The sequence below is a fragment of the Anopheles coluzzii genome, chromosome 3, assembly GCF_943734685.1.
Source record: "Anopheles coluzzii chromosome 3, AcolN3, whole genome shotgun sequence".
NCBI lineage: Eukaryota > Metazoa > Arthropoda > Insecta > Diptera > Culicidae > Anopheles > Anopheles coluzzii.
Window position 1 is genome coordinate 35,627,242 of NC_064671.1, and position 27,761 is coordinate 35,655,002.

The window sequence follows — 27,761 nt, forward strand, 5'->3', positions numbered from 1 at the left end:
TTCTTTAACACTTTTCAGACTGGCCAATCTCTTGCAGTAAATTTGCATACTCCTCCTTTTGCATCACATCAACAGCATGACAGGTTTGCAACTTCCACTTCATCCACCGAACACCGAAAGCCAATGGTCCACGTCGCGGTCTATCACTCCGGCACACCCGCCGTACTCGAATGTCGACTTGCAACTGAAGGAACGCACCGTCTTCGCGCAACGCGCGTTCGCGTATACGCTCAATTAAAAGCGCTCCGCAAAGGCAGGAACACGAAGCTGCTACACACGCATCGCTCAGCTGACTGCGCCCATACAAACAAGACGCAGCTGCGCGCGTACAGCACGCGCTCGCACCATTCCTCAACGGTGGTCCTGAAAGCTGGTCAGTGAGAAGTGAAGAGACACCCCCAGAGGTTTGTCTTACGTTTGCAAAACAGCGTGTCGGCACAGTTGCCTTTAATTTGTTGCCTATACATATTCCTTACGGCAGCGCTTTAAGTGAGAGCTTTTTTCGCCCCTGACTGCTGTGCCTTGCTTGTGCGAAAAACAGTCAGAAAGCCCTTGGCCAGCAAGTCGCACACTGTGTGTCTGTGTGTGCGTGGGAATTGACGTTATCAATCAATCAATCGTTTATGCTCACTTTGCTGGACAACATCGAAGAGCGAAGAGCCCGACCGCGGAGTGTGTGTAGTCGAGGCATTATCGCGGCATACGCAAAAGTGGGCAGTAGTTTCAAATGGGAAAATTTACATATTTTACATATTTCTCGCCGGTACTCATTAGGCTGGCCGGGATCGGTGTGCCGGGTAGGACGGCTTTTTGGGTCGGTTCACATCTTAAAGCATACGGTGGATTTACATATTCCATTAAATTAAGGTTGTTTTTTCAGTGCGGCTTTCCAAAAAACAATATAAATTGTGTAGCATTATAAAAAAATATTACTTTTATATAAATATGTTTAATAAAAAGTGGTCGATTTGATAAAGTTCATTCACTGCAAATGTAGGAAGTTTTTAGACGGAGCACGCATTCCCTATCGCTGTTTATTGCTTTTTAACAGCTTAATACCGCAGCAACTCGGTGGTCTAATCGATTACTCCAAACTCCTAACTGACCCGACGTTTTTCAATTCCCGTTTGGATCCGAGCTCCTTTATCCCAAGAACTAAACAATGTAGGCCACACATAGTGTTGATAAGGTTGTTTGTATGAGGCTTTATATACAGACAACTAATTGCCAAAAGATGTTTACAGAGAAACTGCACAAAACACAAGTTGTACAAAAAAAACCTTTCAACGTTGGTTCAAAAATTTAGACAGACAAACATAAATTTCCCTCCGTGTCAATTTCGTTAACCATTTCCGTTGCGACACGCGGAGAAGGGGGGACGCGCCCAATAAACCTTGCGAATGATTATGCCTTCTCTTCTTCAACCAGTGCCGCAGACATTCGGACATCCTGAGAGATAAACATTCGGGCAGATATAACCATTAATGCTTCAGCAGCAAGCCCGTGCTGCTGCACAAAGTGGCATTGGGGAGTATGCATTCCCCACCAAAACGGGGCACACAAAATTAAAAGGCAAATTATGATATGGCCGCGTCAATGTGCTAGCAGCCCTCCCAATATGGCTAAACGGATGGAGAAGAAGGAGGCTGGTTTTCATTGCGTGTCCCTCACCCCCTTTTCATCGTGTCCAAAAAGCTCGCCCCGTCAGCTTATTGATGCGAATGATGGTGCAAAAGGAAATGCACCTCAAAAAACTGCGGGACAATAAGCCGAACAACATTGTACAGATACGTCCCAAATGGGTCGCAAATAAGAAGGAAAAGAGAGAGAGAGAGAGAGAAGGGGAATATGTTTGTAAAAAAAGCTTTTCATCCAGTCGCTGCCCCGGTGCATCGAGTGGGCGAAACGATGAATGAATCGAAATTGAATGGGGTAAGCGTGTTGTGTTCCAACCTGTCCTTTTGCTGTTCGAGGCTACACCGGGAGGAAACATAAAGCCGATGACGTGGGGGAGAGCTGTCGAACTCATTCCGATGTAATTCCCTATGAGTTAATATTGTTTGGAAATGAATGATTTGTTGAAGGAAACCCCTACGGAATGCTCCACAGGGAGCTGCAGCAAAGCCGTTTGTGGGAATGTTTTGTTCAATGATACAGGATTTATGCCACAATTTTATAGCGCACCTCTTATCAGTGCGTGTCGTTGATAAGAGGACGATAAAGCATATGTTCCAACTATCTCCCAACTACCTGTTATAGCGCTACTTGGAGCTAGATGTTCGTTTGCAAGTTACCAGATAGCACGATAATCATGGCTCACCGGCTAATCGATAGACCTTGATTTGATACTGAATACGAAGCTCGTTTGTGCCCGATAATGCGTGATGGCAGTGATGAACCGATATCACGTAGAAATGATAAAATAACTGTGCCAACTGTGAATTAGCCAGCGGTTTTTTGAGGCTCTAAGCAGGCTAAGAGTAAAATGTATGTAGGGAATGGAATTTGGGTCACAAGTAATTGCATAACTTTAGGCGCTTTTTAGTATTGCTTATAATTCATGCTTATTTTTCCCTTTTTTTGTATTTTCTTCCAAAATGTTACGATTTCCTAAATAATTGGTGGCTTTCAATATGAACAATTTAAGCTTAAAAATCATCTAAAAGCAATAAAACCACAAAAGTAAATCGATAGAGCTTAAATGCGTAGGGATTCGTTGAAGTTTAATTGCACTTGTTTCGTTTCTTAACGTTCTTCTCACCTTTTTATTTCACTCCAATCCAATCAATTCCCACTCCAAACTCACCAACTGCAGGCGTACTAAAAGGTTGCAAACCGGACATTTTATTAGTGCGATGCTCGTAATTGAAATTAAAATGTACGTTAAACATACGCGTTGCTATAAAACGGTGCGCGCTTTTGCACTTCATTGATGGTTGGCGCAGTGGTTGCGGAACGCAAACAAGCGTAAATTAATAAAACGCACACACACGGACAGACACACACACTCTCTTTCTCTCTCCCGCGTAAATTATGTATTCATCGCCGCCAAACCGGGGCCAGAATAGCAAGAACGCGCATTTTGTTCTTTACTAACCACATAAAACATACTCAACACACACACACACACACTAACCCTCTTTCTCTTCTGCATCGTTTGCGGGATCGGTGCATCGCGTGAAAAACAAAACAAAAAAAGGCAGCAAGTGCTCCTTTTCTCTATGCTTTCGCTTTCGATGATAAAATGCGTATCGTCCTGTATACGGCACACTTTTCAAACCCAACGCGTGGCCAACGAAGAACGTGTCGGCACAACGGCACAAATGGGCCATTGGCACCGGCACCAGCGCTCTCGGTGTGGAGCACGATCGATTAATTATTTAAATCATTCAATTGCCCCTTTTTTCTCTGTTTTCTTGTAGCCTCGTATGCCCGCAACAACGTGCATGCACGCAGTTCTTCATTGCACCATGGCATCTAGAAAGCGGTTGTGTGCGTGTGGGTAGTTGCAGTAGTTATTCTTGTACGGGATTGGTCAGTGCTCGGTGCGAAATATGGGCCTGGCTGGCTGGCGACCCGGCTACACTGGATGGCCTGTCAATGATCGCGAGCGTGTGCACATTCCTGGCGTTTGCATACATTCCTTCAGCAAGGACTGCAAATCTGTGCATAGGGGTCTGATGGTGCCTGGTGCATTTCCAGTTTTTTGTTGTATCAATTGCACGGACACACGTTGCATTATTGTGACAGTTTGGCAGTGCAAAATATGGAATTTTATTTAAAAAAAATGAAAAAATGCAAGAATATCACTGCTATGCATAAGCATATACAATTCCGCATTCCTTATTTATGCGGACGCACATTCTAAAGGAGGATTTTTAATTAAATCTCGAGCCCGATTAAAATGCAACACTCTCGTCGCGACAGTTCGTACATTCGCGAGTTCGTTTGTGTGCTGAGCAATATTTTATGTGCTTTAACATCACCGCTCCTAATGAAGCGCAGTTTAATCTAAACTTGTTTTACATTTCATATTAAACCCTTGAGTGACAATGGCAGTTGTACGAGCTATCACACAAGAGATGCCTTTTATTGGCTTTCATTATAAATTAAAATGATTTATTGTCGCTCTAAAATGCTGCTCAAATTGGTAAAAAAAATCTAAAAATTGTATTCCTAGTTTATCTTCAAGGGTTAACAAACACTTCCCACCTATCGTCGATAAGCAAAACCAACTCGCAACATCTCTAACATCGTGTTGTTTGATATCGCGTTCTTGTTTTGCTTTAATCGCTCTCCCTGTCTCTCCTTTATCTCTACTTCGTTTACATGCTTCTTATAGAATGTTATCCACCCCTTTCGATGCTCTCTCTCTCTCTCTCGCTCTCCTTCTCTATCTTTTCCCCCCATACACACATAAAACCACTTGGTGGAACGGCTAAACGAAACTGATTATGAACGTTCCCCTGTACGGCAATCAGCCGGGTAATTAAGATAAATGGAGCCGATATGCTGCACCAGAACCCACCGATGATGATGATGATGATGGTGATACCTTCCCCCTTCGCATACGATTGCTTGCCTGAAATCGGTGTGAAATCAGACTAGACTAGAAGTCGTTAAAACTGAGCTTCAGCTACCAATATCATAAAAAAGGGGTAGAAATGTGTTTCACATGCAGTTGCTTGGTGAAGTTGCACGTATTTTGCATACAGATACAAGGAGTTACAATAAGGGGGAAAAAACAAACTCCCCCCCCCAAAACACGCAAACACTGGACACGAACTAGTACCATCGAACTGGTTTGGCAAGTTTTGTGGAGATAATTTCACTAACCATACAGTTGGTGGAGGTGGCTCAGAAAACTAATTAACGCCAACCCGCCGGTGAGTGTGACTGTTTGGCTACGAATGGGTATATATCCGATTTGAGGCACTAAGAACCGCGACCCTATACCACGGGAAAAAGAACTTACTCTGCGAGCGTCGTTTATCCAGTTTGCTGGTGGTTTTACCCATCGTTGTACTTCTCCTTTTTGCCTTATTAATGTGCACCGCCGTAATCAAATCAAAGCCATGTCCCGCAAGATGATCCACTTAGCATGGGCGACCGTTGAACGTGACGACCTGAGGGCTCGCGAGGCGCTGGTTCTTGTCTTGTTCTGCAAACAAAAATGAAGAAAAATGTTCCATGAAATTGGCAGCACCACTGCCCTTAAACTAATGTCCTTTCCAGTTCCGTACTGGTGCAAAGCGCGTTTCATCCCACCGGCAAGTGCTAAGCGGATTACTTCCTTGAGCTTCCGGAGCACTCGGAGCGTCCGAAGTTATCACCTTCTAGCACATCTTAAAGCATCAAAGATGGAACGATGAGGATGATGATGATGATGATCAGGTCAGAAAGAACGTTGCCAAAACAGAACAGAAAAACCGGTACCGGGACCGTTTTTGCTTCCATCCATCCCAAATCACCTGTTTATCTTCATTCCCGAGATGATGAGACCGCCTGGATTGACTGGATTTGTTTCATCTAATGTGCAGCGTTTGTGCTTTTGTGGCTGCGTTTCTGAATATTTAATGAACCTCTCCCGAACAAATGATGTCACGAACTGGTTCCCGTGTGGCGGTAGGAGTGCAGAACTGAACAAACAGTTCCTCTCCGGGGTGCTAATCTCAAAACCTTTCCGATGCTTGTCCACAATATCTTGGGGACGAATCGCTTCAACTTTACGCACATTAAGTAATCATGAACGATGTGTGCTGTGTTTGTTCAATGGCGTTGTGTCTTTGGGGGTTTGGGAGAGGGGTAAGGTTGCTGAATTCGGAATGCTTTTTTGGGGGAGCGAAGATGGTGGAATAGTTGTGTGGGTTGTATCTACTATCAGATTAGAGCTTGCTTGCGTTAGCAGGTACTTCCTTGTATGGACGCAGCTTGTTAGTGGCTTTAGTTCGCTAAGCTATTCTCTTTGAGGTCTGTATTTGGTTGATCTGAGTTTGAAGCGGGTGTGAATTATTCATGTTTCCTACTTTTTGGCATCCAAATGTATGTGTTTTTTCTAGAAATTGAGCTAATATTGATTTTTGTAATATAAAATGCTCCACTGTTTTCATCTTGTTTAAATGTCTTTAACAATTCCTTAAAATCCTATAAAAATCTCACTCTGACACCTTAGCAACACTCACGATCTCGCACGACCTGGACCGTACCGTCACATACACAAAACGTCCATTGTTTCTACTACTAATGACGGCATACCAAAGCTCTCATACTCATACAATTACCAATTCACTTCGATTCGAATCGAACCAATCGTGCGCCAATCGTGTGTCTGGGATCAGTTTTTGTGCTCCAACCGCTCGTGTCGATTTGTTTCGAATGCCTCCGTTGCAAACGGCACGGGAATGTGTTGCCGCTCTAGCCACAACAGACAAGCTGCATTTGAACGCACCCTGCCCTGCTCCTGGACTGCAGTTTAATGCAAATTTAACGGCTCTCAAACACTGCAATTGAAACTGAACGGCGCGTGATCGTTTACGAACGCCCTGGCCTGTGTGGCGTGTGTATTGGCCAGAGAAATCTTCAATTGTTTACGATTCCGCGTACGTAATGTTAAGATGCTGAGATGAATTTCTAACGAAAAAGCAAAACACATCACTTGGGTTCACTGTACACTTTAAGCACACGCACTTGAATGCAGCTTATATAGCACGAGCCCGCTCTTCTCAAGCGAAACTGATGCATTGGATCTTCTCATCTAGTTGGCCATCTAGAGACAATCTCAACCAGTTGGCCACGACAGTAAGACACCTTTGCAGTATTTGCCGATGTATATCTGCACAAATCACATGATGGACAGAATTGGCACTGGTTCGCCAATACTGTCCCCAGTAGCATTGCGCGCTTATCACTGCTTATCGGACACTGAACATCTTGGAGGGACCTTCACAACCTTCTAGTTTCACCACCACCGCTTGGGACGCTTGAGCAACACACTGCTTCAAAGACACGCACCGGCCACTACGCAGGACACTAAGAACACTTCACACATTCTTATCAAGCTTCTGCACAAAACATTTGTAATGTATTGTGAAACAGCATTTTATGACACCCGAAAAAACACAAACTCTGGGCACGGAAATGTATCAAACAACAAGCTAACGCTACTACCGCTTTCGAGTGTACACGGTTGGGCACAGAATGATGCGGCAGCGCGGTTTGGTGCGTTACCTGTCACGACGACCTCACATGCACGCGGCGATGACAGCTGTGGTGCGCGTGTGGCTCATTGGCGCGTCCGAACCGGTACTGCGTTCTGGGCGGCGATCGTGGGGAACGCTTAAGTCGCTGGGAGTGTGCGCACAAGTCTCACCCTCCCGACAGCCGGTGACGTCATGAAGTTATCGTGAGGGTGTGCTGAAATCGTGCTGGGCTAACACGTTGATGTTTGAGCTCGGTTAGAGTGACTGAGCGTAGGATAGATTTCATTGTTTTTTTGGTAATTTGAGTAAAATTCACAAAGACTTTCTACGACATTTGTAAAAAAAAAATTTATATAATGTACATTTATATAATTGCCGTAAAATATGCAATCTGTGGATCAACATGTACTAGTACTTCCTCACACTTTTCAATCCATTCACGTGCCAGTAAAAACCGCCCATTGTGTTTGACCAGCAACACCCGCAATGAGCAAACGTACCTCTTCTAACCAACACCCTTCAAACCTTCCACACTTGCTTATCATCAACCCTTAGCACACCTTCGACCACCACGCTGCACCACGCAGCTGTGTTGGCCACCACAACGCGCAACGGTGTCACTTTCTTTTGACTCGCATTACCCTCCACCCTGCGCAACCTTCAGCGCTTGCGCTTAGGAATGCAAATATTTGAACCATCGCGTACCGCGTATGCGCAAAGCTCGCTTTAGTGCGCGGGAGATTGCGTTCTTCGGCGACGGCAGCAGTTTTTGAGCTGCTTTTTTGGAATGTTTTGAAACCTGTCGCGCGCCAGTAAGAACACGGAACGGCAGTCCGGGTTTAATCGTACGGGAAGTGATGGAATGTAAAGAATGTGCTGCGTTGGGTACGAAGAATTTGTGGATTTTTTTGTAGTTTAAGTGTCAGAGGCAGAACCTTACATGATTGCTGGTACGATAACGTGACGTTTATCAGCGACATAGTTTGTCATCAATCAGTGATAACTACAGATCATCTTTCTGTAGAAGGTTTATCACATTCTCGTCTATAAAAAGACATCAAAGACACAATTTTGAATTCCTTGTGTTATCTTTCGTCATTTTAAATATTTATTATCCAATCTATATACTCTACCGGCAGCAGCTACACATACAAAAAAACATTCCTTCTCTAAACAATACTCAATAGCACTCACATGGCCTGTCATTTTGTCTACTTTCAGTCACATTTGGAATATCTACACTACATAACCTTAAAATTGTATACTTTTTTCAGTACAGAGCACTTGAGTGTTTCCTCTATGGCTGACTATGGTCTGTTTCTCCCGTGTACGGTATATCTTCGTTTTATGACACAGTATGTTACAAGGCTACACGGTTAACCAAGCTCCAAGCTTTCTATATACAACAACAATACCTCAGTAAGCCTCAAAGCTAACAGCCCCATTACAAAGCGTACACATATACGCACCAACTCTCACACACACACTCTTTACGCGTACTTGAGTTTGTTTGCATTTACATCCGGAAAGAAGGTACCGGCCGTTTTGACCAGTGATACAGAATCGCGCGACTGTTGTAGGGCTGCACCAGCGGTGATCATCGAAGAAGATCCAACACCTCCAATGCGAGCTGATGACGAAGAACCTTCCGGTGGTGGTTCCGGGCCGGGAAAAGCGCTCTGACTACGGTAATCCAACAGCGCTGGCTGACCGGTGTGAAGCGCTGGCGGAAACGCGAGCAAAGGTTTCTCCAGCGCGGCACGATCACCGCGACATTCGTGGTTCTTGATGTCCGCGAACGTTTCGAACAGCTTCTGGCAGACGACACACTTTAGGTGATTGCGAGACTAAGGAGAAGAGATTCAAGAAGAGATGATTAGAGAGATTCAGTACCCAACCAAAGACCCCTACAAACCTTCTCCGGTGGGTTTAGTTCAGCGTTCTGCATCATGGAAGGTTCCTGATTAACCTCCCGCATATGACGCTCCAGCAATTGGGAAAAGTTGCCAAAGATTGATGCCGAATCCAGCCCGCTCAGATGCGCCGCTCCCAAGAAGCTGGATCCACCTGCCCCCACGTACTGTTGTGGATGAGTTTTAGGAGCAATTCCACCGGCAGAAGGACCTGTCCGACCCGTCTCCAGCCCTCCATTCCGTTCCATCTCGGCAACCGTCGTACCAGGCACACCGTGAGTCTGTACTTCCGCTGGAACCGTCGCTCTGGCATCACTCTTTTCCAGCTTGAAGCTAGTGAAGATGGCTTGCGGCGAGTCTTGTACCTATACGCAGCGGTCCGTTGACAGGTGTTTGGAAGAAGGCATGCACGACGAAGCACGAAAGTTCGGTTGTATTATTTCTGGCACACAGTACGGACCCACAGGAAAGTGATCACAGTGATGACTGTTTGCGGGGATTTAATTGATTCTTTAGAAGGTGATCCTCCAGTAGGAAGGATTTGTGTACTAACAGATGATGATGATGATGATGATCGAGTGGTTAGCAAATACACAGATGTTCTACGCTTGGGGTTAATGAAGAGACAAAATAGGTTGCCTTTCCTGTACAGTACGTTACACATCCAGTGAAAGAAGAAATAGAGAGAGAGAGGGAGAAAGAGAGAGACAGAGGGGGAGAAGATGTGAAAACAGAGTGAATGTAACAAAATGTACATGAGCTGCTCTAGACCGGTAGAACCTGCTTCCCCCAACTGACTTCATGCGACATGAAACTCACGTTATTGTACACCTCCATGACGTGGTTCTTCCGGGGACGTCCACGCTTACGATTGAATAGCGTTTTGCTCGAGCTGAACTGCAGGAAATTGGCCGTCTCTAGCAGCGCACGATCACGATCTGCCACACCGCCTACTATCGTATCGATCGAGCTGGATTGTTTCCCGTTCGCTGTGGTTGCTGAGGTCTGCGGTAGCACAGAGTCATCCTTTTTGAGCAACCGATAGTCAACGGTTGGATTGGACAGAAGTTTCGAACGTGGCGGTGTGCTGCTAAGTGCTTCCCTCTTCAGGTACATCGGAACATCGGCCGGTGATTCTACATGATTTGTCGCTTCCTGAGGCTTGTATTTCCGTTTCGCTGGCGGTGGCTTATCATGTCCACTGCTTTGAGCAGCAGTTGGTAGCTGGCTGTTGGCAAAATCCACCGCTGGTACACCCATAACAGCACCGTAAATTTGATGCAGGTAAGCCTCTTCAATGTTTCCCATCATCGAAAGATTTCGTAGCATTTCTACGTTTTCCGACGCGAAGATCTGCTCGTAGCTCATCTGCTGTAGCATCTGCAACCGCATCTGATACATCATCTGAAGTGGTAACGTACGGAACGTAATCTCAGCCATCACTGAGAGCAAATCCAGAAAAGGGTTTTTAACCACTGCTTCCTGACTTCTAGTGGTAGGTTCCGGTGATAACCGTGCTGTCACTTCTTCCCTTACTGGTGATCGCACTTCCGGCACCTCCGTCGATGACTGCTCTCCACCCGATCTGGCACCATCCGCGTCCGCTTTGCTTTGGTTAAACTTGGAAAGCAGATTGCGTGCCATCTGATACCGCCTGTAGTCCACCTCCGTGTCCATACGCTCGTGCTTGCGCTTGTGACTGAGCAGCTGCCCGCTCGAATGCAGCACGTAGTGGCAGTTTTCGTGCATACAGTGAATGTGATTGCACACGCGCGAAAACCGACAGTCCTTGTAGGTGCAGTCCTCCGTTTTAAGGAACTTTTTGTAACCATCCTTCAGCAGCATCTCATCCTTCAGGTGGTACGTTTTGTGTTTTTCTGTGGAGAGATGAAAGGAAGATATTAGCATTGGTAATATTTACTTTAAACGAATGTTGTCTATTAAGTCTTACCCATATCGGCTTTGTTTTTGAAGGTATATTTGCAGTTCTCCCGCCGACAGTGGAAATGGGTCGTCCGCTGCGTACGGAACGCACAGTAGTCCGTGTTGCAGTCTTCCGTCGCCCGAAACCGTTGGAATCTAGGACCAAAACAAGAAAGAAAACGATAAAAAAGACTCCTTAACACCCTTCAAACAACCCTAAAACCCTCACCCATTCTTCACGATCGCCTCGTGCTTCCGGTGGTAGTTGGCATGCATCTGGACGTCGCTCGTGCTAATGTACACCTTATCACAGTTCTCGTGCACGCAGTGGTAGTGCGTGTGCTTGTGGTTATGCTGGCACGCCCCATACTGTATACTACAGTCGTCCGATGACGAGAAGCGGTAGAACCCGTACTTGAGCGACTCCTTCCTCTTCTTGTGCCACTTTAGATGGCGTATGATCTCGTACTTCTTGTACAGCACCTTCCCCCGACAGAACGTGTCGTGGCAGTGGAAGTGTTCGTGCAGGTTCTCGTACTGACACTTGTCGTGTTTGCACTCGTAACCGGAAGCGTATCGTTGAATGAGCCCATAATTATCTGCGGAGAGAGAGAGAGAGAAGCAACAACAAAGCAATCATTGAAGGTGGTTGTACAGGCGTTTGAAATGGTTTGTTGCTAAGCGCCTAAATGTATGCAATGCGATCAACGTTGTGGATGATATCCCGAGTGGTGGAGTGTACCAGTAGAACCTCGTTATGAGATGTCGTTTTATTAAAATTTTGGTAATTATATATTTTGATCAAAAATGGCAGAATCATTCAATAATGTGTTTTTATTGATAAAATTGGATAATTATATAAATTGTATTTAATTTAATTATTATTAAATTAATTAGAGAGTCAGTTTTTGATTTCATCTTAATTTGTTCATTTTTATAACCGATTGACATGTGTTCTTGCTTTGATCTTGGACAATCAATGCCACGAGAATCAAAAGCTTTAAAAAAAATTGGTGTTTATTCTCTATATGGTGCACAACAGCTCAACGCGCCCCTAGATCTCGATCCCCCACACAACAATTGAACGAAATGATGAATGGAACGGACCCGTCCAATCGACCGTAAGCCTAATAAGCTAAAGATTAGCCATCCCAAAACCCGACAACCATGTCCACAACCCAACTGTCGCGTTACAGTCAAATAAAAATAAGAGTGAAATTTAAATTGATTACCGACGCCAACCCGCAAGTCTGATTCATGAAGTGATCTACTTCACACATTTAATCAACTGCCTGCCCTGCTTCATGTCGCGTGGTGGCACTTACTAAGCACATTTCTTATCATCAGTCCTCTAGCCGACCGAAGTGCCGACCAACCTTGCACCCACCAGTATGCCCTTTTTTGCACGCAACTAGCTCCCCTTCTTCCCATCCCCGTCCTTCGGCACCTACTAATACCCGACAATTCCACAACCAATCAGCATATCAGAATCTTGACATTACTTCCGCTCGAAACTCGAAAAACCGATCAACTAAAAACCTCAGACCCAAGTTCAACACACACACACCCGAATAATGTGCGCCATACGAAAAAAAATAATAACCCCCTGCTCAGGATTAAACCACCGCAGCGGCGCGGTTTGCCGCGCCATTTGAGCCGATTACGCTTGTTAATATTCCGAGCCGCGCAGTATTTCGGTATGCCCGGTTATGATTGGTACAGTTCGTTTTTTTATTCTCTCTCTCTCTCTCTCTCTCTTTCTTCACATCCGATCTTCGATTCGATTTCCACAAGTTCACATATTTCGATTGTCTGTTTTGTTTTATTGACGTTTGTATGTTGCATTTGCTCACACTTGCTGTGTGTGTGTTTTTTTCTTCTCATTTTTAGTTTAATCATCATCTCGCACAAACCAATTGTGGTTCCCCCTGCTCCCTGCACTAACAGGCAGCGCGGTAGGCGCACGTGGTGTGAGCCACAGTTTAGCCAACTCATGCTCCGAGACCTGTCCGTGAAGGACGTAAAGGCACCAACAGAGTAACGTGCGTGCATGTGTGTGTGTGAGAGAGAGGGGAAAAGAGTAAAAATCTGTAATAAAAACACTAAACACAAGCTCCGAACCAAAATCCGAACACTCTAAATAACGTTTTACGAAAAGGAATGGTACAAAAAACAAGAAACAATGCTACATTAACCATGATCTTGACTATCGGCCCCGGGTAAGTATAGCATGGTTTTGGTGGGATAGGAACGACCAAAACGGGGGAGAGATGAAGGTGGTCAAGTGATCGAAAAGAGAAAAACTAAATTTCGTCCGAAAACCAGTATTTTGATGAATACGTGAGGCGAAATCAATGCTAATGGTATGTCAGAATTTCGTCAGAGATGTGGTAAAAAAAAACAAACTCCTCGCAACAAAATCCTGCTCGGCAAAAAAAAACCACCTTCCATACCAGTTTGCTCGCCATTTCATTTTGGATTTATTTTAATTCATCTGAAATGTCGGGACGCTCTACGAAGCCAGGCTGTTGATCGCTCTAGCAGCAGCAGCCAACGCGATCCTCCAGGAGCTTTCATAATCTTCACAAAATCGAATACCATGTTCCACATCTCAGTGTGTGTGTGTGTGTTTTCTCGGTACTTTTGGGTGATTTCTGGTTGCTCTATCATCTAACTCTTTGCACCTTATCCCCTTCCTCTCCCATTTGCGGGCCGATCATGTATTAATTTATATGAATTTTTCTGTTAGCTCCCCCTGGGTGGGGTTGGCGCGCGCGGGTTCTGGATGTTTGAACGACCGAAAAGTGTGCCGAAATGGTAAAGCATTCCGGTGAGGGGAGCGCTTTTTTCTGCAGAATCTTTCTGCTGTACCAGTTCGTGCTGTCAATCCTGTCTTTGATGGGGCATGGCAAGTCACAGCCGAGAAGGATATGGAAACGGTCCGAATCAATGAACCGGCGAATGTGCGAAACATGCCGGCCTGACATATTATTGGCCGCAGAAAGAACGTAAAAGCAACCCAAAGCACTAGGTAGAAGGGTGTTTAAAGTACTGGACCATCGCCGTTACGGGTTAGACTGATTGGAGAGCAAGGATAAAGGACTGTCTTCTTAATTTAGTCAACACGGCCCCATGTTCTTATATGGGCATCGTCAATGGAACAGGTGGAACTTATTCAAGGATGAGCACAAATGAAAAATAGATTTATAAAGCGCTAAGCTAATCATTTATGCTCTATGTGTTCGCTCCAAAAACCCTATTGTAATTAAGATACGATTTTGCTGTAAAATTCGCTCCAACAAACTACTGCTTCCATAGGAATAGTGTTTCACCTTTCAACAACCGGCCAAGAGGTCAACCCGGCCGCAGCATAATTATTCGGTTTTCGCGAAACCCCACCATCCATCGATAAGCATAAGCGGTGGATCGGGAAGACACGGGGAACCGCAAGTGCGAACCGCAACCAAACGGAGCCCACAAAATAACACAGATTAGACCAGTACCAATGCCATATTTGGCACACTCGCTCGATATTCAAAAACCGGGGGAGAGCTTCCCTCCAAAATTATACTGCCATTTATTTCATTTTTTTCGCTCTTCTTGTAGCTCATCTTGAGCTTCTATTGGGAAGGAAAAGTTGCTTGGTTTCTTTCTTTTTTTATGATAAATTATGTGTTTAGAAATATGCCAATGGTAACGAGGTAGCTTGAGGATCATCGCCGTACGCAATCCTGATCATTCCTCTGTTGGCCACCGGGTTTTGTAGGGGTATGGGTTTTTTTTTTTTTTGAGAAATTTGTAAGAAGAAGGCTCTAGTTGGACGTTCGGATGGTACGCTTTATCATCATTTTTGGTCTCCTTTTTTTGGCTACCCCGATTTATAACAATAAGCTTTAGTTGTTATTGTACGCAGCAATTGGGGGCGAGGACTTGAAGGGATTATTCGGTTGGTGAGGAGAGGAGTTTCTATTTTTGTGTGTCTTTATAAGCAGCAATTCCTGTTTTTTCTTATAAAATAACAAAATGAGATCTTAAATCGGCCAATTCAATTCTTCAATCTTCTCATTTGCTACTAATTAACACTAACAGTAATATGTTGTTGCTCTATAGAAAATAACGCTCCATCCATTCTAATTTGTACCCAAAAACACACCCTCAAACTCAAATAGAAAGCCCAAAGCATTGCCTTCGACAAAAGCAATAAATCCTCGGGATGAAATAAAGAAACAAAAAAAAAAGCAAGCGTCATCACTCTATTAAATCCAAGCTCAATTGACCTCATCATCGTGCCTTTATTCTACCCCATACTTTCTCACCTCTTTTATCCACATTCATTCGGTAGAACACTCTTCCAAACCGACACGCTCCAATCGAACCGAAAGGGGGCGAATCGTCATCGTCGTCTCGATCGACACACTTGGGCACTTAGTGCCTTTGCTCTGGCCCTTGATTTGAATTTTAGGTGAAATGTAACGTTTTTTCTTCTTCTTTGTTGCTACCTTTAATCTAATATTCCGTAAAAGCAGAGATGATGATCACAACAACAACAGAACATAAACGATCGATATACCCGGTCTTTTAAAAGGAATGATGTCCAGCGAACCACAAAAGGCAAAGGGTTTTCGGTAGAAGAATTAACAACAACAAAACAACAGTGCGTATGACGATTGAGGTTGGAAAAATTTGAATAGAAAGATGAAAAAACAAAAACGACTACTACTAATACCAGTCAGCTTAACGCTGGTGAGTAGAAGAATTCCACCTTCCATCACACCACGAACGCAAATCATTCGTTCGCTGTGTGTGTGTTTCTTAACATCAATCAATTCATTGTTTTCGTATGATTCTTTATTATCTTCATCCAACCCGGGATGCAAGCAGAGTTCCCGGGCTTCCGCTCTCTTTTTTTTTTGGGTGAATTTGAAAGAAGATTCTTAAGCGTTAAAGTCACAAACACTGTGACTCTCGCTCAATGATGCTTCGTTTATGATTTGTGGTTATGATTTGTATGCCGGTCTCTCAATGGTAAAAGTAAGGCTCAGCCCTCTACGCTACATTGCAGAAGCTTTACATTCCTTAAAATATTCCCAAGCAGAAATTTTTATTACAGTTTTGTCAACCACGCGCCCGATCAGTGTACATAATTTATAAAAAAAAATATTTTAAAATGCGATGAAAAAAAAGTTAATTGCTTTAAGATGAATTGATATCAACGAGATTAAATTCTTAAATAAAAAATTAAAAAAAAAACAAATTTAATATGTTTCATTACTGCACTTTACTTTATGAAAAATAGTCTGAAAGTTGGATGTTCTTAAACACCCTTAAAGCTTTCAATAGGAATAACATTTCACAGTAGAAAATATCAAGTATTCAAAATATATGTAAATAAATTAAATATATGAGATAAAATTATTACCTATTCAATTTATGTTTTAGGCCATTTTGAACAAAAATTACTTTAGGCACGAGGGCTCTTTTTGAAAGCGATAAATGAAGTTAATAAATACATTTAAAAATTTCTATATCCTGTTTTATCAATAGGTGGGTAAATAAATAAATCATATGTTTTATAATTAAATCCATTTTCTTGTTCAAAATTGTTATTATTGTAAATCTAAATTTTAAATTTTAAATTTTTTACAACTCTGGTTGCTGTTAACAATGAAAGCTTAATACTAATATTATAATTTATTTATACTAATGAATTATCAACGAGTTTTATCTTCAATAGCGATTGCTGTACTTTTCTATGTTTGTTAAAGTATTTTTGCTTTTCTAATTATCATATAAAAATAATCAATATTAAGACATGATTATCTATTAATAAGTTCATCCACGGCGGTTAAACAGGCGTTGAAAAATTATGCTTGGGTTTGCGATAAACTGGCGTTACGCGTAACGCTAGCGTAACGTAGAGGGCTGAGCCTTACTTTTACCCATGCAGTTAAAATAGAACCCAATACTTGTTCCGTAATTAGAACTAATAAGAATTCTTAGAAATCTGCAACTATTTTCTCACTAACTTCATTTTCCTACTCTTTACTCCGAGTATTCAAATGAATTTGCTCTCCTTATTCTTTCTTTTAATCTTGAAGAACATTTATCATGCCCGCTTCTTGTCCGCTTCTGCCTTTTTGCTGACTGACAACCAATCTATAACTCAATATCGATTAAAAAACACACCACATACAAATCAAGAAGGAAGTAAAATAAGCTCAACTGAACATCGAAACTCAGCAGGAGCAGCAGCAGCAACAGCAGCAGCAACAGCAACACCCGATCACCTATCTCAATCATTTGCGTCCGCGCAAGGTGACCGATTTAAATATCCCAAAATAGATCGGACCGAACTTGGGCCTTGCTGAAACTGGACAATGAGTTGGTACAGAAATGATAGACGATCCCGAGGAGTATAGTGAAGGCAACCTTACCCGAAAGGCGCAACAGTCTACTTCACCCCCCATCAAAAAAACCTGCCCCAAAACAACTCGCGCTGGGAAGAGTTGAAGCCGAAAGATTAGACGCGAACAAAACGCGTCATGAACAAAAAATTAAGAACAATAATACATCAGCAAAAAAACATGAATGTTGTACGCAACAACAACAAAAAACACGACAAATGATTCCGCAAAGAGTATGTAAAAAAATCACATACCGCCACACAGCAAACTGTTTCGAAAACGTAACAAGTTATTTTACCGAGATTGGCAACAGGCGAAATCTGCGTACCAGAAAAAGCTCCCCCGGAACATGCTTGGCGGGACTCGTCAGTGGCGATTGAAATGAGTGAGGCAAGGAAAAGACAGTTTGAGTGCGAAAAGTAAAATATGTGACCTAGCCCCTGAAATGGGGGCCCCCCCCCCCCCCCCCCTCTGAACCCATTGACGTGGAATGAAGGCTGAAGAAACAGACCTCTCTGGAGCTGGAACGCTCGGAAAAGGAAAAGCCGGACGGAGCGGAAGAGGATAGTCAAAGTCTGCTGGGCTGGAATTGAGCGATGATAATCTCTGAAAACGCAACACCCCAACTACTGGGGCTGGGGGCCGAAACATTAGCCATAAAAAAAGAAAGAAAAGATAGATCTCTGTAGTTGTTACTTTGGGCACGCGTGCACACGCGCTATACCCGCGCGGTTTGCTGTATTATTACAATTACTTTGCTGTTAATGCGCTTTGCGCCTTGTCTCCATTCTTCGAGCAGAACTCGCTCCGGCACACATTGATCTTGATCGATCGAACGAATGGCAAGTAATTTGTGCTTTGAAGTTTGAAATCAGTGTTTTTCTATCATTTTCAATATTGATTGAGAGAAATTTGCCGTTTTTTTCTCTGTAGAATTTGTCGAAAATTGGTGCAACATCAGTGTTGGAAATAAACTCTTTCAAACTTCAGCGCTTGAGCTTAAGATCCTTTGAGGCTGACGCCAAATCACAAAAAACCATTGAATCGAAGGAAAAACGTAGCAAGCGGGGCGTTTAAAAGGCAGGAAAAGCTCACAAAACAAGACAACAAGAAAGCAAAAAAAACATCTAACGGACACAGAAACGCATAAGTAGTAGGCTTGGTGGTTGCTCCACTCTCTTAAAAGCCATCAATCGAGCTAAAGCATTATCCTCTCCCCCCCTCCCCCTTAAACTTCTTCACAACCCCTCCGCCGCGTGACGTCAACAAACGCGTGTATGAAATTATTTATCGAAATTATTATATTTCTCCACGGTTCTTCTGATTGATTTATCGAACGCATTAAACTAGTTCAAATTGATTTCGGGTTTGGGGTGTGTTTTTTGTTCTCTCTTCGAGCGAAGTATTGCCTTCTCTGTGTCCCACCAGCAACACGAAGAAATAAAAAGTGACTTGCCAAAAGGCAAAAAAGAACCACCGCGCTGGACGCGCGAGACGTCTTAAGACACACGCTTCCCCCGCAGTAGAAAGGCTCCTCTTCGCGCTAGAGAGCTTCGCGGCTACACATCCCAGAAAAGCTTCCAGCAGCTTTTGCCCGAAAACTGATCATTTATTCTTCAAAACGCACACAGTGGCGGCAGCGTTGGAAGGTATATATTTTACTCTCCTTTTTCCGCCAACTGCCAACGGGGGTTGCTCCATTTTTTCCAAGGGGCAAATTTGCGGCGCTTTCGCGCGATCCCTTAACCCGCACCGATCTTGCGCAGCCGGGTGCTCAAGCTCAAAAGGGGGAGAGAGGCGTCTTTCATTTGGCGTAATGATACGGTGGCTTAAAACATTCCTGCTAGACTGCGGTGGAGTGGCGACCGGTTTATTATTATTTTTTTTTTCGCTGTGTCTGCCCTTGCGTCAACTGGGGTTTGGTCTAGCGCTTTGGAAGGTCTTGGCTTGGCAGTGGGCACATACACATACGCGCGCTCTGACCTCTGGCAGGGATGAAAGGATGAAAACCACTCCAGGCCGGGACTGCGGCGAGGTGGAGGAGGTCAAAACTAGAAGCGTCTTAAAAGCTTCCGCATTAATCTACTTATTTGCGCTCGGCATGCCGCTCCGCGCGGACAAAACATGACGGACAATTTTATTTTTCGGCGCGGAGAGATACCTCCACGGATGTTGGCTATGGCGCTTTTTTACGATCGTGCGAGATTTGTTTATTGACTTTTTGTTTGATCGATCGGTATGTGTGTGTGTGTGTTTTATCCTTCGGTTGGCCGGGATCTACTGCTTCTAGGGCTACAACAGTTTCCATTTCTTATTGGGGTCATTTGTAGCATTCGTTTTTAACATGCTCTTTAAGTTAATTGGGCAAGTAACCGTGTCCAGTTTGGTGTGGTTTGGGGTGTTTATTCTTTGGCCGATGTTGGGCAGAAAAGTAATAAGTAAATAAACATGTAACATGCTGATCTACATTTTTATAACGCTCTTACGATGATAAAAAAGGAAAGAATGAATTTTATGTTCGCAACAAGGCATTTTTCGACCATGTAAAACGAAATAGAAAAGAACATAAGTACATACAGGACAAAAGGAACATGTTGATCAATCAACAAAGATATTTCAACAAAGGATAAGTAGAAGAAACAAGATGAATAACTCATTTAATATGAAATAAATTGAATAAATGCAACAAATTAAAGAATGAAACCTCAAAGAAAGAAGCAAATAAGTAAAATGGAATAGATAACCGCTATCAATACAAATACAACAAGGAAGAAGATGAAGAAGTAAGGGAAATATGAACATATTAAACAGCGTTAAAATGTGACAGAACCAAATAGAGAAATAACAAAATCAATTACATCAACCAATTCTCAACAATTTAATGTGTTACATTCCAAAACATGCAAACGCTTCAGAAACGTTCCAACAAAGAAACGCCCAGCAAACTATCATTCGATCTTCAATGAGGACTGTTTGATTATATGTTTGCAAAACTGTGCAGCAATAAAAATATTAACCCGCCTGTGTGGTCTCTTGCACAGTCTCACACAAATACCACGCCTTCCCTCCTTTCGGTACACAGTCAAGCATCAAACAGCCACCATTGCATCAAGTGACTTTGTGGTCCATATTCTGATGTTTTTGTTGAAAAAAAACGCATGAAAGAAGAAAGAGCCACATCAGCAAAATCATAACCACTTGATGCGCGCGGGAAGGAAGGCACAGGGCAAGCAGGGCACAAGACAAAAAGAGAACCCTCAGCCTCACCCTAAACTGTCCACTGGGGAAGTGTATCGAATCCCTCCGTAGCCATAAGGACCATTGACCCTCTGGATGGACCCTCTTCTGGCCCTGTCTTGCGGGCCAAGGATAAACACACACAAACAATAGCAGCGTATGTTTTGATTTCCAAAGAAAGCATCACCCACAGACAGAGAAAGAAAGAAAGAGAGAGAGAGAGAGAGAGAGAGAGAGAGAGAGAGAGCGCAGCATCATGTTTCTTGCCTTTCCCATGAAAGACCAGTTGGGATTGGGTTTTATTAGGTTTGATTGAATTATGCACTCGGGCTCGTGCTAATTAAGAACGATACAATTTCGTGCTTTATTATACGAGAGGAAAAAGTGCTTGCAATGCAAAAATTACAGCGCAGAGCGAAACAAAAAAACAGCTTATTGAACTGTTTTTAAAAATGTTTAAATTATTCCCACCAGCCCATCAATCAACCCAAATCACCGGAAGATTTTCAATAAGGCACCGCACACAAACTCCCCCCAATACTTGCCAGCTAAAACAATGGCATTTCTAACCAAAAAAAAACAACCCCCCCCCCTTCCAAAACGGAAACGGGATTTTCTGTGTGCCCCGCACAGGGAAGAAGAATTCGTTTCTTGTGCATTTTTGGTTTTCAACAGAACAGAATGAATTTCATAAAACGATGCATTTTGTTGACGATGAGCTGGTACGGGGCAAGCAAGTGGAATATTAAACACATTCTGTTGCGGTTGCGTCGGTCGAGCACGGGAGCACACACGGGTCTGCTGCCATCGATTAAGCGCCGGCAGGAAGTGAGTCTTCAAGTGAATTCACGTTATGCTGGGCTGTGACATCATCTTCTTGGGGCTGAGCAGAGAAGTGGAACACAGTTTGGAGCAACGGGAAGGGAGGAAGGACAGTGGAGTATGGAGCTAGGGATTTATTGTATCGATATGTTGATGAACAGGCACGTGCACGATCCACGATGTTGTGGTGTGAACCATGTTTATTGTTCGTTTTCTCGTAGATGATTCTCGTAGATAAAACATAGTAGAGAATTAAATGAAGAGAGCGATTGGTAATGTATAATACGACTTATTTTAAACAAATAAAAGTATTTACAAACATAAATGCGAAAAAACCAATATATCAGCACACACAAGATTTAAAAAGGGCGTTTTGTTGCGATATTGCATTATATTGCATACATTAAGGCGTTTTAAGCGTCCGTCAGAGTTAAGCGTTTATTAAACCACCTTTTCAGTTAAATAAATACAAATTTAAACCATTTCTGGATGCCATACGTGACTCATATCTGGACTTGCCATTAATTCAACGCTCTAATCAATTCATCCCACTCTTGTGTAGCCGTTTTTTCCACCGAACCATTATATCAATTTATGCTAACTGATCATACACCGCGTGCATTCTAATCACTCCCATATGGGCGGGGGGAGGGGGGCTCCTTTTTCAGGCAAAAAAGGCACTATGTCATGCATAAAACGGTAATGCGTAATACTTTCTGCAACATTGCCCCTGTGATATGGCCACCAAAGCGGAAGTGACAATGCGTCGGTATTGGCCCGTTTGCTGTGGCGTGTGGTGATATGGTGAGGAGAAAACAACGCTTCACAACACCACTCGCACACACAGTGTGAAGTCAAACTTTAGACCACGGTATGGTCACGCTGGCACACTGGCACATGCGGCATTTGATTCGCTTTGATTTGCTTTCCCCTCCCTGCCCTTTCTTCCCTCTCCCCCTCACTGCCCAATGTGAAAAGCTGGCTGACATTCCGCAAACGACGCGATATTCCCAATAAAAACTCAACTCAACTCAGCGTTCCGTTTGCGCGCGCGCTCGCGGTCAGTGCGTTGATTTTTTCCCCTGTTTTGTCTTGTTTTTTGTGTCGTTTACCCTGCCACGCTGCTTTTATTGGTTTATTGTGACTAATTTGGTTTGATTGCGGTTTCCGCGGGTATGCTGGAAAAATGCTTCTGTCGCACAACCACTCTTAACGCTTCAGTGTGTGTGTGCGCGCACTTGGGACGACGGAAAACGTAACGAAAGCGGGGTGTAGCGTCGTACCCAAAAGGGTCAAAAGGTTAATTTCATTGATTGAGCGCAGTTTTCCTCCCCGGTTTAGTGTTGAGGGGGGTAAAAAATCTGAGTTACACTACAGTACAGGGCAGTACAGGGCGGGGAAAGAATTGATAAAAATGAGTTTCTCCCGCACGTTCGCAGAATCAGTGAGGGCAGCAAGAATTTCTTCCAACCGTTCAGCGCGGGCAAGTCAAGCATGAAATTCGTTCCCGGTACGATTAAAATCTTTCACTTCGAGGTTGAAGTGATGCGGAGGAGATATGTGAAAGGGTTAGGACCATGCAGGGAGATGAGGCAACTATGCTGAATATATGTATGTTTTCACTGAGTCAGCCGCCATATGAGTGAAGGCCTTTGAACCCTGATCGGTCGGCCATATGCTGGATAATTATTTCTTTATGTGTCGAACGATGCTTCCCCTAATGAAGGGGTTTTATTGAACTACAATTGAACGCTAACTAGGAGAGAAATTTTATATCTAAAATTTGAAGCATCATCTATGTAAATCAAACAATTTAAACGACGTATCTGTGCACCGCTAACACACCGCTAATGAGTCTAGCACGATTGATCTATCTTTTCAAGGATACAATCCTAAACAAAGTCATGTACAGCGATCGTTGCGCTTGCCAACTCGATTGCCAACTGCCTCTAAACAAGGCCATCGGACACAAAAGCACACACACACACATGTGCACAGGTCGAAATCGTCGTAGAATTTGAAATGAAAACCTCTCACCTCTTTCACCATTTCTAAAATTGTGATCTTCGGATCAGTTATTTTCGGTAAGAACAACGACAAATTTTCCTTCACCAAGCACCACGCGAAACCTTACTTGTTGCACACAGACAAACACACACACACACGCTCTTTCTCTCACTTCCTCTTCGATAGCAACGTTCATCACCTGACCCAAAGAGTCAATCGAGCCAACCAAAAAAGAGAGGACGAACACGAGCAACGCCAAAAAACTACGGGAAAAAGTCGATCAATCGATCGAAGAGCGACTGAAAATGTCCCAAAAATATAACCCCCTTTTCGAGTGGGTGGTTGGGCGAATGGATGGGTGGTTTCAGGCGGTGGAGGTGGTGTAATCTTATGCCCTACCCACTGATTTGTTGACAAATTTGCACTTGGTTGTTGGTTGCGCTGATACTCGCTACTCGCTGCCAAGAAAGTAAAGTGTGAAGAAAGAGAGTTCGCTCATTTCGATAACAAATTAATGCAATAATTGAATTTAAATAGATGCAGCAATGCATTGTAAGTAAGAAATAAATAATTGTTAATTAAAGCTATAAATAACATACTCAAAACTTGCATTCCAGTAACAAAAGGATAAAACAAAACGATACAAATTTAACTATAAAATTACGAAATAAAAATAAAAACATAAAATAATCACATAATAATCACAAATAGAAGAAACACACTAATTTAACAAATGAATATTAAACAAAAAACATGAGAAAATTCACAAAAAAAATCAGAAATAAGAGCAAAAATAAAACAATTTTCCACTAAAGATATGTACATTACAGCTAATCGAAGCTGAAATCAAATTAAATTATAAAACATAATTCAAATCCCCAAAAATCAAAAACTATTCCGAAGCAATCCTCAAATTCCCATTGCTTTCCATCCAACAAGAAGAATTCCAATTCATACCTAACAGGAATGCCAGTATCACCAATTCCCTTTCATATTTCTCTCATCCTACAAACTATTTCAAACGAACGAGCAAACTATTTCTCAAAACTTTGGCTCGGGGTATCAAAATCCTTTCGATGAGTTTATTTCCAATTCATCTTTCAGTTGCTCAAGACAAGCTTTCCGCTGAAAGTGCCTACGATCTAGGAAGGCGAAGCGAAGGTAAGGGCAAAGTGTAGGTGAACATGACGAAAATTCAACAAGCACAAAGCTACACACGCAACACAGACTTTTATCTTCCAAAGCCACAGCAAGGATCGTACCGAAAGGTCTTTTTTCGGTTCTTCTCCCTTTTGGCTTTGCCGTGCCTTCTTCTCCTCGACTCGCCTTTTTTCACATCTTTATCTCGCCTTATTTCACCCGCTCTTGAATCAATCTATCATCGATACTTAATGTCAATTTCTCGCTCGCTCCCCCACTCCCCGGCCGGTACGGCGAGCGAAATTCATTTCATTTCATTCGTATGTTGTGTTATTATATGCTTTTGAACTATTGCTTCGTTTGCTTCATCCCTCGCCCCCTCCAAACCGCGCACCGTACATTTCAAATAGGAATTTTGTGTCCAATGTTCGATTGAAAACCCCGCGAGATCCACGTACCCACGGGAGCCTTCTTTTTAAGGCTCTGCCGTGTTGTTGTTTTTATCCAAATCCCGTGGCTTGAAATTCGACCGCCGCCGTGATCCTTCACGTCAAAGGCGAAGCTAGACAAACAACAAGTGGACACGCTGAAATGCTGGCTGGCGCTGCCGTAAAAGGCAACAAGCAACGCGACCTGCCTGCGTGCCACCTTCTCCAATGTTTCCAACGATCGAAATGTTGATTTTTGTAGCTAAATCAACGAGAAAGAAGACGAAATCGAGATGACATTCGATTGAGGAGAGAAAAAAATCGTCCAAAATCGAAAGAAAGTAACGCGTGATGGTAAGTAAAATAGGGTGAAAGAATTGAACAAACAAAAACACTCCAATATGTATCCCTCCTCGCTCGGTACACACACACAATGGCTAGAAACAACATCGATCGCGCGATAGATCACTTTTATGAAAATCAATTAGAAATTAATTTACGATCGAAGGAAGGGTTCGTGTGGCCTGCTCCCGCGGGCCAGTGTGTCTCTCTGCATCACTCATCGAAATTCGAATTATTTGATCGTCGAGCTCACGATCACGCTCCGGGCTATAGATATGTTGCCTTTTGCTTCATATTTTTTCCCTACGTTTGCCCTATCATTCTGTAGCAAAAAAAAAGCACACACATTTGTCTGTGTTTCGTTTGCCACTTTATAGCCTCTTCTCATTTCACCGATCATTTTGGCGCTCTCGAAAGCGACTCGATCTTTGGTGGAGTTTGCTTCAAATTAATTATATTTCATGCCTAAGCACTTCTTTTTTCGCAACAAAGCAGCGAACAGCGAGGGCTGAACAAAAACACAACATCACCCCACTTCCCTTCTAATCTGCCGCTCGTTATGTTGCTTCCCTGCGTTTTATTCCGAATTATTCTCTTCACTTTAGTTGCGGAACAAGTGTGTCCGTGTGTGTTTGTGTGTGTGTGTGCTTGCTTTTATTAGGTGCCTGTTTATTCGGCCCCAAAATGCCAACTGCGCCCGTAAGGAACTGTCCAGCGTTAATGCGTCTTTTGAATATGCTTAATATGCTCGAGATCATGGGATAGGAGGCGATTAGGAAGCGGGCAGGAAGGAAAAAACCGAGGGGAACAATTCCAAACGAACGAACGAACGTAGTTATGTTGACGCGATATTGCGACGCCGTGGTAGTGTGGCTGGTGGCAGAATCAGAGCAAGACGTCAAACATGTACATGGGAATGGTTGGGAATGCTAGAGAACATATGAAACGGAGGCTGCTCTTCATGCCGTTGATGATGAAGATGGAGAGTGAGAATTAAATTTACGATCACCGGCAATGAAAAAAAAACAGCCAACGCATCTCAAGGCTGGCCAGGGAGGGAGTTATTTTTTATCAGCGATAGGAGCGAAGGAGTCGTTTTTTGTTTGTTTGTGTGTGGGGACAAAATGAACAAATGGGTTTCGATAGTGTACAAAGTATTTTTCTAATGGAACACTGCGTTGTGATGTTCGTTATGAGCGGTGTTTTGATTAACATCTCATTTAAGTCACTTAAGTCCCCAGGCTATTCGTAAGAAGTAATGTCCTTCTGGAACTAATTCTACCTGGAACTCATTTAGAACTCCTTAGGTTGCGTCATATCCAAAAAGATGTGGAATTCGCTGTAAAAATGAGGATTTCTTCAAAGTTTGAGAATCACTCTTGGACGCATTCTGATTGAATGAGCATTGGAAACTGTTGAAACTTGCATTCAGACATTACTGAGGTACGTAATTATTCATTAACAAAGGTCCTCAAACGGAGGACATCTAACCCTAAATTGAAGATCCAGATACTTGTAATATCCAAAACCAAATATTAAGCCACAAACTGAATTGACATAGTCTTTCTTCTGTGATCTTCAATATTTTCAATCCCTTTAAGGATCTACAAACTACTAGATCTTGCGAGTCTTACACAACACCACAAAATTGCGTAACCAATGGAAACCATTAGAAGTCTCAAGCCACTCACCGTGCAACAGCTCCAGGATGGTCGCCATACTTTCGTCCTTCTCGCTATCCGCCAAAAACTTGCTAAACTCACTAAACTTTGCCTCGTCCATCTCGCCCAGCCGAGTCTTGAGCGAGTTGTTATTGTTGTGAATGATTGCGCCACCACCAACACTGCCACTTGCACCACTAACGTTCCGATTGTTGTTGTTGCTGTTGTTGTTACCACTAAGTGGACTATTGTTGTTGTCGATCGAATCGCCACACTTGCTGCCACTGTCACCGACCCCACCGTACATCACGGTGGTGCAGCTGCTACTGCTTCGATCACTTCCGGCCGTACACTCGAGCGCCGTCACCCCGTCATACTCGTCCTCTTCGAACTTTGCGCATGCACTGCCACTGTAGTTCAGCACTTTGCCCATCTCGCTCGAACCGTGGCTCGTTGCATCCTCGTCCACACTGGCAAACCGTATCCTTTGGATGACGGACGACGGAGACGACTTGACACCGCCCACCGGATAAACCGATCCCAGCTCCTGCTCCCCATTGCTCTCCGGTGACATCATGACTTCGGAGCCTTCAGAGCCTACAGACGCGTTTTCCAAACCGAAAATCTCTCCTTGTGTTCTCAAACTCGATCACAAACCGTTTGACAATAGTAACACCACACACAG

At 43.4% G+C, this 27,761-nt stretch overlaps 2 protein-coding genes across 3 annotated transcripts in view; both read right to left on the minus strand.

Moving 5' to 3' along the window:
• LOC120954699 (breast cancer anti-estrogen resistance protein 3 homolog) overlaps positions 1–7,318 on the minus strand; it is a 34,701-nt gene extending 27,383 nt beyond the window's left edge. Inside the window, exons 1-2 of one of the 2 annotated variants that reach the window (XM_040374853.2) lie at positions 6,282–7,318; positions 4,976–5,161 (exon numbers count right to left, since the gene is read on the minus strand). In XM_040374853.2, coding sequence (XP_040230787.2) covers positions 4,976–5,018 — 43 coding nt within the window. In that variant the 5' untranslated portion in view covers positions 5,019–5,161; positions 6,282–7,318. Of the gene's footprint in view, positions 1–4,975; positions 5,162–5,471; positions 6,261–6,281 lie in introns of those variants that run through there. The other variant, XM_049610423.1, reaches the window with a different exon arrangement.
• Positions 7,319–8,273: 955 nt separating this feature from the next.
• Positions 8,274–27,719, minus strand: LOC120958227 (uncharacterized). Its single transcript, XM_040380868.2, has 6 exons — positions 27,107–27,719; positions 11,265–11,634; positions 11,064–11,191; positions 9,932–10,989; positions 9,115–9,477; positions 8,274–9,046 (listed from the first exon to the last, which is right to left on the minus strand). Exons 1-6 carry the CDS (start codon positions 27,651–27,653, stop codon positions 8,690–8,692), a joined length of 2,823 nt encoding a protein of 940 aa, XP_040236802.2. The 5' UTR covers positions 27,654–27,719; the 3' UTR covers positions 8,274–8,689.
• Positions 27,720–27,761: the final 42 nt, after the last annotated feature.

Coding starts and splice junctions, on each gene's coding strand:
- LOC120958227 (XM_040380868.2), bottom strand. CDS start 27,653: ATGATGTCACCGGAGAGCAATGGGGAGCAGGAGCTGGGATCGGTTTAT. Junction 9,478..9,931: donor TCATGGAGGTGTACAATAAC/GTGAGTTTCATG, acceptor CGCTGCGTATAG/GTACAAGACTCGCCGCAAGC. Junction 9,047..9,114: donor AACTAAACCCACCGGAGAAG/GTTTGTAGGGGT, acceptor TCTTCTCCTTAG/TCTCGCAATCACCTAAAGTG.